The following is a 13910-nucleotide window of genomic DNA, read 5'->3' on the forward strand; positions in this document are numbered from 1 at the left end:
TGAAGGCAAAGCGTCTATTACGTAACCACCGTGGGAGGAGCTGAAAGCTGCAGTTCATTATAAAACATGTTACATGATCATTTATAGAGAGTGTTTTTTTACCCTTTAAATAGTTTTGTACAGTCGAGTGATTTTTAATAGTTTTAATCATTTGCTATATAATTATAAGCGTTTTAAAATTGACATTAAACACGTGTTATACCTGCAAATTTCATTTTTCTTTAGAAGAAATTTCACATTTGTGGCTTAATAAATGAAAACGTAGTTAAAGGGCACTACACGCTCGTGTAAGAATATTTGGCAACGCAAAATCGTATAAAATAGCAGATTCTTTTGTCGTTTTCGTAATGCATGTCGCTATAATGTACAGTGTTTTGTGTTAAACATCTAGAACAGTCACTCTAGAAATCATTTTGAATACACAACGCATGCGAGTACAAAAACAAATGTCTTTATTTGGCTATTTGTAGGCAACTATACGACATTTAACGGCGTCGTTTGCGATGTAGATGTTGAATATTTGAAGAAGTCCTCACTTGATGCTGTTTGGTTTAAAAGGGTGGGGTTGCTGGAAGTATCGCGATTGCGCCTGCTCGGTGTGAAGTCTGGGGGAGTGTACTGCCTATAGGCGCAGACCGATGGTTTAAATCCTACACATGCGTATTGGATTTCGGGGTTCAAGGGAATACGCCATATTGGAAACACTGTATAGTTTAGCTAACAGTTTATAGCTAGCGGGGTAAAAGGGCCATTAATTGATTCCCGTTGGTTGTGGCGTTTGGCATTTCTTTATTTTCCCTACAGTTTCGCGCAACCCAGTTTACAGGCATATTCTGTCGGTCCGGAATCGCACTCGTCCGCTTGAACGGGGGCAGAAGGCGTTCATTTGCTTGACAGGGCTGTTAGAAAGAGAAGTTGAATGGATCCGAGGGTCGCTTGGATTCAGCCGGAACAGAAAGGTCCCGCGAACGCTTTATGGATGCGTGTGTGGGAAACGTCTCAGGTAAACCGGATTAACACAGGTCAGCACCATAACCACCATCACCACCACAACGTCTGCGTCAATTCGCCGGCGTTTGACGTTTTTAAGAATGTAGCGTCGGCCGTTTGCAATAGCGGCGGCAGCCCTGCCTCCGCTCCATCCAGCAGCCGTCATCAGAGCAATGCGAATAACCTCACGAACATTAAAAACGGCACCGCCAACCCGGGCTTTGCGTCGTTATCGAACAGCGGTAGCCATCAGGGCTCCGCGGCTCATGCGCTGAATGGAAACGCCGGGAAGGTAGGTACGGGAGACGCTGAGATGCCCCAAAAGACGGGCTCGGTTTCGTCGTCAGCGGACTCGAACTGCTCGAAAATAAGGACTACAAGCCCTAATACGATCGTTGGGATTATTAACAAGGGTGGCACTCATCTGCCTTTTAGTTGCGGCGAAAGCCTGCTGAATAATGTCAACCAGCACCATCACCACCACCCTCCGCATCCTCATTTACGGCATTTTAACCAAGAGCAGCAGCAGCAAGGTTTCCAGCAGAACTGCGTGAAGCGACACCCGTCCCATCCGCCAGTGAGCCATCACCATCATCACCCGGGCCGAAGGAAAAGCGATAATAAGGCCAGCACCTACGGGATAAACTACCTGCTCTCCAACTGGACTAATGGCAATTATGTCAGCTCCGGCACGCCGTGGAAGACGAGGAAATATAACCCCGGAGTTGACGGGTGAGATGACCTCTTATTTTGGCCTTCTGGTGTCACTTTCTGGTATTTGGGAATCTGACGGCAACGCTTAACGTTACGCTGATGGGCGCGTTCTAGTTCGTCGGCGTCGGTCGCTTGAGGTCTAGATGGGAGTCGTTTTAAATAGCCCTCGTGATGTTATGTGGATTTGGGTGTTTGCCTCTGCGATACAGCGTCGGTCACTGTTATTTGACCTGGTGGGCCGTGTTTTGTGGGTTTAGCTTTAGCCTGTTAGCTGGGGTGTCCCGGGTTTGGGTCTCTGCGCGGTCTGTGGGTTGGGTCACTTGTGGAATGTGCGCGTGTGCGCGCCCGCCGCGATTGATTAACAGTACGTGACTGAGATTGTAAAGAGATCGTCGGTTGAATTAAAAGCAATGTTTAGTTTTCCCACCATGGCTAAGTGTTGATCAAAGTGAAAACAGCACCGGTGTCTCATTGTTGGACACATTGTAATCATATTGCTGATTTATGAATTAAAACCACGAAGCCTTATACTTTATTTTAGCTGTGTATCAAAGTGCATTCGAGTTACAGTCGTATAATGGATATTGTCTTACAGTGCACACGCTCAGCTTTATTTAGGGTGTATTCAAATCCAGATTATCCAAAGGCTGTGGGAATCCCAGCTCTTTAAAATGAAGCCCCCCAAAAGGGACCAAAAGTAATTGGACAGTTGATTCAAAAGCTGATGTGTTCACACCTGTGAATTAAACCCTGTCTGTCTCCAGCTCATCTCTGTCATCTCACGTCTGACTCCGTGTTTCCAACAAATGTACATTTTTCATAACTGTTTGCTAATTTCACTTGGATGAAGTGACACGTTCAGCACATTTCTGCTTGTTTTTTAATGTCAAGTATTTAAAAATGTTTAAATTATCCAATGTAGGCTACTATTTAAATAATTCAATAACACAATACAACATTTGATGGATTTAAGGGTTATAATGGGAGTTGTATTTGGAGTCTGTTGATGTGATGTAATCTGGCAGCTGGGAACCATCAGAACAACTGTAATTCCTATTTGAATGATGCCCAAACATTTATTTATTTTGTAATGGAAACAGTTAGAATTTCGGTGATGGGTTTTATTGTTTTATTTCAGCTGGGTAACAATACCCATAATGTGCTGCGCACTATTGCCAATATTGCTGAAGCTTGACTTGGAACAAATCGCTATTTGATAATTTCCCCAAATCGCACAGCCCTAAGTGTCTAGATATCTTCAGATGCTGTCTTGAGAAGCAGCATGGCTTTTCTGTGCCACGGCCGTCTTTTTACAGACTTTGAGAGTTAAAATGGTATAGACGTTGTGTGCTCTCCCTGATCTTCTTTTAATGTAATTCTATGGCAATATTTCCTGTCCCATGCTTAATATTCCTGTACGTAACGTTTCTTATATTTTATTTTCTTTTTCGTTTCAATCAAGACTCCATGAGGAGATCATGGACTTCTACAATTTCATGTCTCCTCGTCCTGAAGAGGCCACCATGAGGCAGGAGGTTGTAGACAGAATTGAGTCTATCATCAAAGAGTTGTGGCCATCTGCTGATGTAAGCAAGTCAATTTTGTTGGCGTATGTGGACTATTTGTATTTGAAGTTAAAGTCATCAGAATGCACATCTTTAACACTGTATTTGTCTCAAAGGTGTTTTCTTTCTGTGCTTAGGTCCAAATTTTTGGCAGCTTTAGCACTGGACTCTATCTCCCAACCAGGTAAACTGAGAAGTGCGGCTGGCTTGCTCTTGCACACTTTGTAAATATACAACAGTAAGAGGTTATAAATTGAGATTAGAACACTCGTAAAATAACATATGCACCGTGATCTTGCTGTAGAGTAATAACTGCACCCTAAAGGATGTGTCCATCATTATGGACTAAAAATACCACGAAGATAAGTTAAGTTGTATCCCATTCCAAAAGTGTCTCGTTGTTAAAACTGACATCATTATTAATTATCTATATATACATTTTTGGTTTCTCAAAGCCTGAAAAGCTCTATTTAATCTGATTTGTGGGAATTACTATGTAGGTCAGCTAAACACTGGTGTAAAATAATAAATAAATGTTTATTAGCCATCTAACCACTGTGGTTTTGCCTTCATTGGGAGCTTTATCTGTGCTTTTTCTTCATCATGCCCAGTATTGATTTGAACAAATTCCCTTAGCAAACAAAGGAGATATTTTTAAACAGAGCCGTACGAAAACATTTGCTTTGGGTTTATTCTTTTCACTGTAGTGACATTGACCTGGTGGTGTTTGGGAAATGGGAGAAACCTCCACTGCAGCAACTGGAGCAGGCCCTCAGAAAACACAGCGTGGCAGAGCCCTACTCCATCAAAGTTCTGGACAAAGCCACCGTGGGTGTCTCTCCTTGCGTCCTTATTTTTAGTTTTAGTTTAGTAGTTTTGATTTTCCTAGCAAGTATTCTGTTCTCGCTTCAGAAGAAATTTCTCATCTGTTTTCTGTCATTCTTTTCAAGGTACCGATCATCAAACTGACGGATCAGGAGACAGAAGTGAAGGTGGACATCAGTTTCAATGTGGAGACAGGCATCAAAGCTGCTAGCTTCATCAAAGAATATGTGAAGGTAGTGACGCCTCAAGTTCAGCAGTGTTTTGGAAAGTCTGTGTTTAGTCTCGAGAGTTAGAAGAACTGGATGTTGTTTGTCAGTTGAGGAAGAAATATTCATACTTGTATTTAATGTAAAAAAATAAATAATAGCGCTCACAAAGTGCACATAAAGCTTGACTTTGGTTAGAATTAAGTAGTCTGTAGTAAGAATTGCATTATTGCAACATATGTCCATGCATTGCAAGAATTATCCATATTGGAGCCACATACCGCTCAGACCATTTTACAAGATACATCCAGTGGACTAAAGAATTTTGTAATCTTCTAGAAGTTTTACAGCAGTGAATAATGCTATAAAAGGAAGTCCATTTTTCAATAATGCCATGCGGTAGCGGAATTCCTTGCCCTACGTCACCAAAGTATAAGTAGATAACCATCTCAGCGTTTTTAGAAGATGTGTCATTTTCGTGATGCTGTGAATGTCATAAGCACAGCGAAAGGTTGTATTTTTAAAGAAATAATGCCAAATTCAGTTTGTCAATTTTCTCAATTCTACCCAGGAAAATGTGTGACCCTGCTTGTGTTTACATGTTCTTTGAATTCCTGCTTCACTCCGCATTGGCTGACTTTTCTGCCAGTCGTATAGGGTTTATGTTTGTTTGAATATGAAGAGGCTTACATCTGTCAGCAAGCTTTTAACCCAGCTGTTTGAATAAGAGGGTGACCTGCCGGCTTTGCCAAACTCATCTCCCTCAGCATATCCGCTGTAGCGCTTTCGACAACAAAACACCTTTGTAGCTCTCATCTGTCGGTCTACTAGAACATGTTGCCAAGGGTTATGTTAGAGCAAAAGTGATCTTATCCTTAGTCTTAGGAATGTAAAGTTTGTTGGCTTGTCTCCAGTTATTATAATACACTTAACGTGATGTTAGAGGCTAAAAGTCTGCTCCCTGACTTGACCAGCTGTCTGCATTCCATGTTTTCTTCTTTCACTCATTTAACACCTATGATTAATATCCGTTTCAGGTGATACACAAGAGGATTCAAACCACAGACATGCATATATACTGCATTGACTGCTTTTGCCCATTGCTGAGATATGTCCACCCTATTGGACAGGGCAGACCACCATAAAAACGCATACAATTAAATTGAGAAGCTGCACTTTTTCTGGATAAAAAGCAAAAATATTTCCATTTCTCAGCAGATTTCAATGATTCACACTCGATGTCTTAACATTGGAATCTGTATGTAAACATTTTGTGTCCTTAGTCTCAGTCTAACTTTTATTTGTTGGACTCAACGTAATCATAAACCATTGAAAACGTTTGGGGAATGTAAACATTCCCAGACAAAAATCTAAACACCACTGTTTGCTTGTGTTTGTAGGGTGCGCTTGACTAGTCCCATGCAGATGTTACAGTACAATTAAGCTTCTCGTGTGCTCGTAGATTTATATGTTCAATGTTTTGATTTTTTTCAGCTATCTTTTAGAGAAAATGATCACCCAGTCCAAAAATGCCTAGAAATACATTTAGTAAGATTTCATGTAATCTTCAGCTTTGGTCACAGGAAGTCACAGAAATTGCATTTGAGATGCTTTTAATGTCAGCTGTGACAGTTTAGCTCTACTTGCTCAAGTCTAAAATGTCTAATTTTTTCCCTCTTTTTTTTTTTATCCACACAGAAGTATACCGTGCTGCCTTATTTAATATTCGTGCTGAAACAGTTCCTCCTACAGCGAGACCTCAATGAAGTCTTCACAGGAGGGATCAGCTCCTACAGTCTCATCCTGATGGTCATCAGCTTCTTGCAGGTGCAGTTTGCTTGTAACCTTTTTAAACACTCGCATCAACAAATTTTTTGTTCAGTTATAACAAGGTATGACATGTCTAAAGGCCGTAATTTAAAAACTTTTTCTTGTAGTTTAACACAATTGTAATTTTTTAACAAAAAAGGCTTTAAATTCTCATTACTAGAACCAACTGTCAATCCTATCTCATGTTTTGCTAAAGAAAAGTTAAGCCATGAGGCCTAAGCAAGACATTCAAGAAGTATATTTGATTAAGAAAAGCAAAAACGATAATTAAATACTTTATCTTGCACAAATGATCATTTTAACATAGGAACTGAGGACGCAATTTTAAGTTTATAATGATCATTTTTGTGTTAAGGAATTATGTTTTATAATTAAAGTCTTTATTGCCATGATGTTTCAGTGGTTTCGTGAGAATGATCCTTTCCAGCTTAATAAAACGAATATAACAAGTCTATTTGTTAAAATGCACAGATCAATGTTTTTTTATATTTTATTCAAAGACTTGTGTTATTACTTGTCATTGATGCTTCGGTCCCTCTTTCTAAGTGTTTCTGCTACATTCATTTCATAAACGCCTTTGCCAAGCAAATAAAGAGACTTTGTTCAATCTTGTTTCCTTGTTTCTTGCCTCACGCCCACAGTTACACCCAAGAATTGATGCTAGGAATCCCAACATAAACCTTGGGACTCTGCTCATTGAGTTCTTCGAGCTGTACGGAAGACACTTCAACTACTTGAAGACGGGTATCAGGATAAAGAACGGTGGAGCTTACATGGCTAAAGAAGACATTATGAAAGCTATGAGCAATGGCTACAGGCCCTCTATGCTCTGCATCGAGGACCCGCTCCTGCCGGGTACTAGATACATATACAAAAATGAGCTCTGGTCCAAAGCCCAATGGTCAACTACCTACATAAAAAAATAAATTACACAAGAAGTTTCAACTTGTTTTTTACTTCTCAGGTAATGATGTGGGCAGGAGCTCCTATGGGGCCATGCAGGTGAAAGAGGCATTTGACTACGCTTATATAATATTGGGTCACGCCGTCTCGCCTCTTGCGCGATCCTACCCCAACAAAGACAGTGACAGGTACTCTCACATGGAATTTACACCCTAATTCCTTATAAACACCCACCCAAGTCTTTTGTTAATGGACTGGTGTTTGATCTTTTCTCCTCAGCACTTTGGGACGCATAATCAAAGTCACACAGGAGGTGATCGACTACAGGGAGTGGATTATAAAGAAGTGGGGTGGCAGACACAACTCCCGCATGGAGAGGAACTCTGGTGAGGTTATCACAGGCTAAATGTTAACACGGTTTCTGCAGGCCTGTAGAATTGCATACAGAAAGTTTCAATCGTTCGTGTTACAAAGACAATCACAGACGTGCAGTCTTGCGCTGCGTCAGAAATCGCATACTATCAACCGTTGAAACCGTAACTTCAATAAAGTATGAGTGGGAGTATGAATACATTTCAGACATTCTGCAGCAGACATGTTTTTTACCTGTATGCTCTTTGACCTGTGACGTGTACAGTTGCGTTGATGAAAACATAATTTTGTCACGAGAAATTCATTTATTGGTACTTGCATTTAAAAAACGGACATGCCCCTTAAAGTTTCCTGCTTTTCCTTTTGAAAATTGACCATTCTTCAGCTCCCGTGGCATCATGGGATAGTTGTGGCATCATGGGTTTCGGACATCCAAATATTTGACTCGTACTCGCTCTCGCCACCATATAGTATGGCAGTATACAATTCGGAAGCAGGGCTTTTGAAGTATATTGTTAGTTTATCAACATGCTAATATCCATCTCATCATAATACGTTTTTGTATTTTCCACTAGTATGTAGCTCAGGAAATTGTTGTGCTCTGGCGAAGGTTTCATGATTGTTAGGATGGTTAGAAGACATCATTCTATGCAAGCATTGGACTGTCTTATCTGTCTGTATCGGAGAAAGTGTCTGTGCAGTATTTGATCTCATTTCAAGCACCATCTGCTCTTTTTAAATGCTATGGATTACATTAAATTGATATAGAATATTTAAGAATGATAATGGAGTAGGTGACCTTTCAAAAATGAACCTTTCTTTTTCAGCCATGTGTTTAAAAATGGCCAGGAACTTCAAGCCAAGTATAGATTACTACATTAAGCAACCTGCAATTTTGTGTTTCAAACAGAGAGGAGAATGTTACGGATTGCAGCTTTAATGCTAGTTCTTTACAAAGCTGTTACCAGCCTTTCGTTTGCAGCTAGTCAAATGTATAAGGCTTTGGTTTGACTTGTCAGATTGTGGCTTACTTTCGTCTACATCTGCGTGCAGGTCCACCGCATAAGGTCTCGGTGGAGCAGGTGGGGTCTGGCACACTGCTGGGTGTCGGTGTTGAAGATCAGCAGCGGAGGGACTCTGTGTCCCCTCATAGTGCAGACTCACCCATGTCCCTCTCCAGCCCTCAGCAGCACTCCTCAGCCTCCTCGTCATCTTCACTTTCAGGCAGCGACATTGTGAGTACCGTCACCTATTTCTTTAAACGAATAGCTTAACTTATTTCCATATCATGAAAGTGAATGGGGACTTAACGTGTCAAAAGTACAAACAGACTTGGAGTCTCGCCATTTGCTGTAGCATTCATGTCCAAAAAGGTGACATTAGTTATGTCAAGTCAGATTTGAGGGAAATCTGTAGTTTAAATTTGTTGGTGAACTGTTGCTTTAAAACCTGTCTTTGCTTGTCATTCCAACTCATATATTTGACATCCATTCCCTGTCTTTTCCTTCAGGACTCTGACTCTACACCATACATTGCTCCATCTGTAGCCCCCTTCCCTCTCCAGGTTCTGGCTCCGGGCCCCTTGGCGCCAGCTCTTCAGATAGTCCCTGGAAAAGTCTGCATCACGGCAGCGCTCACCATGCCTCCAGCCACCCAGGTGAGATATCACTGTTATGACAGCTTACACATCATATAGCACTAAAACCGGGTTTAAGTCTTGGCTGCTAATGTGTTCTATTAGCATAACCTTGAATTCAATTATTTCTGTTCCAGGCGAGGGTGTCCATACCGGGCAATCTTTCAATCCACGCTTTACCTGGCAGACAGGTGTGTATGGCAGATGGACCACCCCCATACAACATGCCCCCTCCTGCAGTTCCCCAAGCTTCCCTCAGCCCTCTACCTAGTCCCCACCACCACCCAAAGGTAGGCCCACATGTACCGATAGAATGCTGTGAAGCCAATCAGGGATTATGAAAGAGCAGATGTGCAATGTAACAACACAGTTTAATGAGAACGTAATGTTTTTTTATGCAGAAAGCTAATTCTTATTCAACTAGAATGAAATGGCATACGAAGAATACGAAATGCTAAGGCCATTCATACAAAAGTATTAATTGGACAGGGCAGACCACCATAAAAACGCATACAATTAAATTGAGAAGCTGCACTTTTTTCTGGATAAAAAGCAAAAATATTTACATTTCTCAGCAGATTTCAATGATTCACACTCAATGTCTTAACATTGGAATCTGTATGTAAACATTTTGTGTCCTCAGTTCTGGGGCACCATTTATTCCCACATTAGTTTTTCTACATAAGATGGTAGTCAATAGTGCCCCAGAACTGTTAGAAATAACATTCTTGTAATGTCTTTCAGTACAAATGTCACAGTACTGGCTACGTTTATTGCAGTCACAAATATTTTATACACAGCCAGTAGAGGGATACATAGACTTAGTATATTTAGATATATATATATATATATATACATTTTATTCCATACAAAAATGACCAAACAATGTATTATGCTTTATTCTAGCCTAGCAACATGCCAATGTCAAACCAAAGTCCTTTTAATGAAGGTCTCCTTCCTTCTTGCCTTAATGTGATCGAGAGTGTTTGTTTCATCCGATGATGTTTTCTCCTCAGACAGGTCCCAAGTTCCCTCTGAAGGGCTACCCCGCCGTAGTGCACAGTCCCGTCCTGTCCAACCGAGGCCACTTTCAGTACAACCGCAACACCTGGCGTCGCAGAAAGAGGGACAGTCTGCCGGCCAGTGTCAGCAGATAAAGACACCTGCACCCCTCTGGACCCTTAATCTTCCACTCGCTTCCTTTTTCACACCTCTGGTCCCGTCTTTCAATGATGAGAACTCATCGAATGCTCCCGCCGATGGTGTGAGCACAGAGAGACCAGCGTTTGAAACCCAGCTCCTCGTATGGTAGTTGTGGTGATGGTGGTGCTAAGTACTTCAGTCTGCCGCTGAATCTGTGCATGTGTATGTTGAACTGTTTTTGACCCGTGCAACTTCCCGAGGAAGCTTCAAGCTTTTTCCGGTCGTGCGCTCTACGGTGAAAAGCTGGTGTTTTGTTAGTCATCTGGTGTTTTGTTAGTGTCTTCACGTGTTTTATTGGGGACACCCTTCACGTGTGGGAAGATGTCGATTCAGTGGAATTTAACTGTTATACGTTGTTTGGGGATAAGAATATGTGTTTCTAAGGTGAACGCCATTTTTGATTGTGTATGTGTACCGCCGGCTTCAAATCCTGCACTGTAGATGCTTCCAGAGTCTCCTCCATATCGACCATCACGCCACCTTTACGTTGTTGTGCAATAACTTGTTTATTTGTGTTTTCGTTCACTCTGAAAACATGGGGTTCTGTGTCTAGCAGTTTTGTCTTGTTTGTTTTTGTACAGAAACGTTTTTATTTTTGTAACCTTTTTAATTTTGGTTATGGTTTACAGATCCTGTCAGACAGGCTCCTTAAGGGAAGAGTCTGTTTTAAACGTGAAACCGTTTTTGAGTAAAGAGAATTTATATTCCCTCGCATGGGTTGCATCTGGATAAGACCGAGTTGAAGTGGCAGATCTGGTAAAATGACTGTCCGCGCTTTGCCTCTAGGTGATGCCATTTCACACGTTTTGTCCGTCTTTGAGATGGTTATGTGGCATTGAGGCTCTCACAGTAGCGTAGATTCAGAACAGATCCAGACCTGAAAGTTGCTCGCGTTGGAGAGAAATGAGCCAGTTGAAAATTTGCCTCAGAAATGGTGTGAGTGTGCTTTGATTTCTGTGTATATATGTGCTTGTGTGTCCGTCCTTTTTAAATTGCTATAGGTAAGAGAAAGATGAGACGTTTTTAGGGAAGCTCTAAAGAACGTGCGAGCAGACTCCAGATCAGTGCAGCTTTATGCAAGGTGCCCTAATCGGACCTTTTCGACTTCTGTACGGGCACCCGACCCGGACTAGTGGAGAAAGGGAATTTATTTTGATTCCTTTCTGGGATCTTTGTGCATTTATTGACAGGTACTTACTGCTAATATATGCCTTTTTGGTAATGACCTATTCCTGTACTGTATCGTATTGTATTTTTTCTGTTTGTATATGGCACACTACAACTGTATCGCTTCGGAACGTCACAGGCATACAGGTTATTTTTACTATGCAAGTGGAGTTTTGAAAATTTCTTCCCGTCTCCCTCACGACAGCCATCGCTTGAAATCTTTTCGAGAGACTTAACAGGAGCAATGGACCCAGGCCTGGGGGAGCCAAGCTGCCTCATTGGGGTACACGAGAACAGCTCCTGTATGCAAGTTCAGTCTGTTTTGAGGGAAAGAAAAACACCCAGACGTCTTGTTTGGAATATCCAGACCGAAGTTTCTCTGCAGCCCATGTATTTCCTTTCAGCCGGATCAAGGATAAACCGGACTACTGCTGTTACAATGCTACAACCATGTTAATGGCAAAAACGACAAAAAAAAAGACTTTTTATCTGATACGGTGACTCTTAAGAACTAACATGAGCTACAGGATTGTCCTTGTAACTCTCGCCTGCCTATCAATGCAATAGGGCAAATGTGATTCTAATAGCAGTTTCTGCTTTTAGATAGAACCAGCATCTTTTGCAGCATGGGTCAGACATTCACACGACTCCTTCCATCCTCATTTTAAGGACTCGGGTGTAGTTATTGATGGTTTGTAGTTAATGAATGCCCCCCTCTCTTTTTCCCGTGTGAATCTGTGGATATGTATTGGAAAATTGGAAGTGTATCACTATGTAATGGTTAAACCTTTTTGGTGATGTACTGCTAGATACATTGTGACACTCCTCGGTTGAATATCAATGACTGATTTTAAATGTAACCCATTTTTTTGCTGACGTCTGTTATGTCGCAGTGGCCAAAAGCACTCCTTGACTCTTCAATACTTCTACAGAAAGCCCTCAATGTGGCCGCCCAGCATCCAAGAGGTTAGAAGGAGAAATTGTTTTTCTTTTCCTTCAATATTTTTATGTAATTTTTTTTCTATTTTATTTTTTAAATAAACATCTTAAAAACATGTGTTGTTTTTAATTTTTCTTCAATTTTTTCGTCGTGCATGACCACAATGGCTAACAAGCTCACCAGTTAGATACATTCATGCATTTGTGTATTAAAACTGATCTCATCCATATTAGGAATGTCACCACTAGAGAGCATGCTTGCGCTATCCCTGCCTACTTATCAATAACACTACCTAGAATAATCTTGAAGGGATTTAAAGGGATAGTTCACCCAAAAAAGGATTAGTCTCTATAGTTGATCCAAACCTGTATATGTTTCTTTGTTTGGCTGAATTTTAATTTTTGGTTGAATTATCCCTTTAAATAGTATTTTGCACTTTAAACTTGCCAAAAAAGCATCTTCTAAACAGTCCTATAACAGGCAAGTATTACAGTATATGATATGACCAACTATTAGATGTCAATTACTGACAGCCAATACCAAGAACTAAATGACTCGAGGATAAAATATAATCTTGTAATTGAAAGTCTTTATTTCTTTAACAAGGCAATTTTTCTGTATGTATGTAATTATATGTACATTATATACTATATAGAAACATATTTTATATAGATCGATATGTGTTCATCAAATAACATCAAGTATTTAGATGTAACGGCCCCTATTGTCATCAAATTTTTGTAGAAGCTATTATCTAAAGGACAAATTTACTGCTATAATTTTATTTTGTGAAGAAATCGTCAATTCTTTTATATGGAAGTGTAACTAAATTTGTAATACAAGCCAAAGTACACAAGTGCAGTTAAAAAAAGAAAGAGAGGGGTATAGACCTTAAATTCAGTACTTAAATAAAAGTGTATTTCTTTCCAGAAAACAGATTGTGTTTGCATTAACAGTTTACTGCAAAAGTCACAAACAAATTCACACATTTTTATTTTGGTCTTCTTTAAAAAAAAAAGTAATTGACCTGTTGCCTCGACATTTTTCGTTAATCTAACTAATATTTTAAATTGAATTAATTCAACAATTTAAGGCAACCAGGTAACTTATTATTTAACCAAAAACAAATTTACCTCAGGGCATTTTATACAGAAACAGTAACACCCCAAGTCACTTAACTGTATACCACTATACATAATTTAAGTATTAATAATATTATAATCAATGTCCCATGTGTCCCAACTGTAAACCCGGATAATAAGTTATTGGTTTAAGTAAGCAGAACTTTGGATTATTGTGAAGTTCTTACCAAATCTTAGCAAGTGCGACTTAAATATATAATTTATCCAATTTAAATTAAGTAAATTGAATCATTGAATCATTTTTTTTAGTTTTAGTAAAAACTTGAAGTTAATCAAAAAGGATCATTATACTTTACTTAAAAGTAAAAAAGTGTTTCAGGAACTTAAAATATTTAAGTGGAACTTTTTTGTATAATTGTTTTTACATTACTTAATCTGTTTGATTATTTTGAACATTTGGGTTTACGGTGTGGTGAT

General features: G+C 40.0%; 1 protein-coding gene across 2 annotated transcripts; it reads left to right on the plus strand.

Moving 5' to 3' along the window:
* The first annotated feature begins 436 nt into the window (after positions 1–436).
* tent4a (terminal nucleotidyltransferase 4A) lies at positions 437–12459 on the plus strand. Of its 2 annotated transcripts, none has more exons than XM_079485684.1 (13): positions 437–1722; positions 3167–3290; positions 3407–3453; positions 3977–4097; positions 4220–4327; positions 5999–6127; positions 6772–6985; positions 7095–7221; positions 7313–7419; positions 8459–8640; positions 8916–9062; positions 9179–9331; positions 10058–12459. In XM_079485684.1, the coding sequence occupies exons 1-13, from the start codon at positions 920–922 to the stop codon at positions 10196–10198; spliced, it is 2403 nt and encodes an 800-aa protein (XP_079341810.1). In that variant the 5' UTR covers positions 437–919; the 3' UTR covers positions 10199–12459. The 2 variants fall into 2 exon arrangements, with proteins under 2 accessions (XP_079341810.1, XP_079341811.1); XM_079485685.1 differs by having other exon boundaries at positions 673–1003.
* The last annotated feature ends 1451 nt before the right edge of the window (positions 12460–13910 follow it).

Source organism: Barbatula barbatula, assembly GCF_947034865.1.
Source record: "Barbatula barbatula genome assembly, chromosome: 21".
Lineage (NCBI taxonomy): Eukaryota > Metazoa > Chordata > Actinopteri > Cypriniformes > Nemacheilidae > Barbatula > Barbatula barbatula.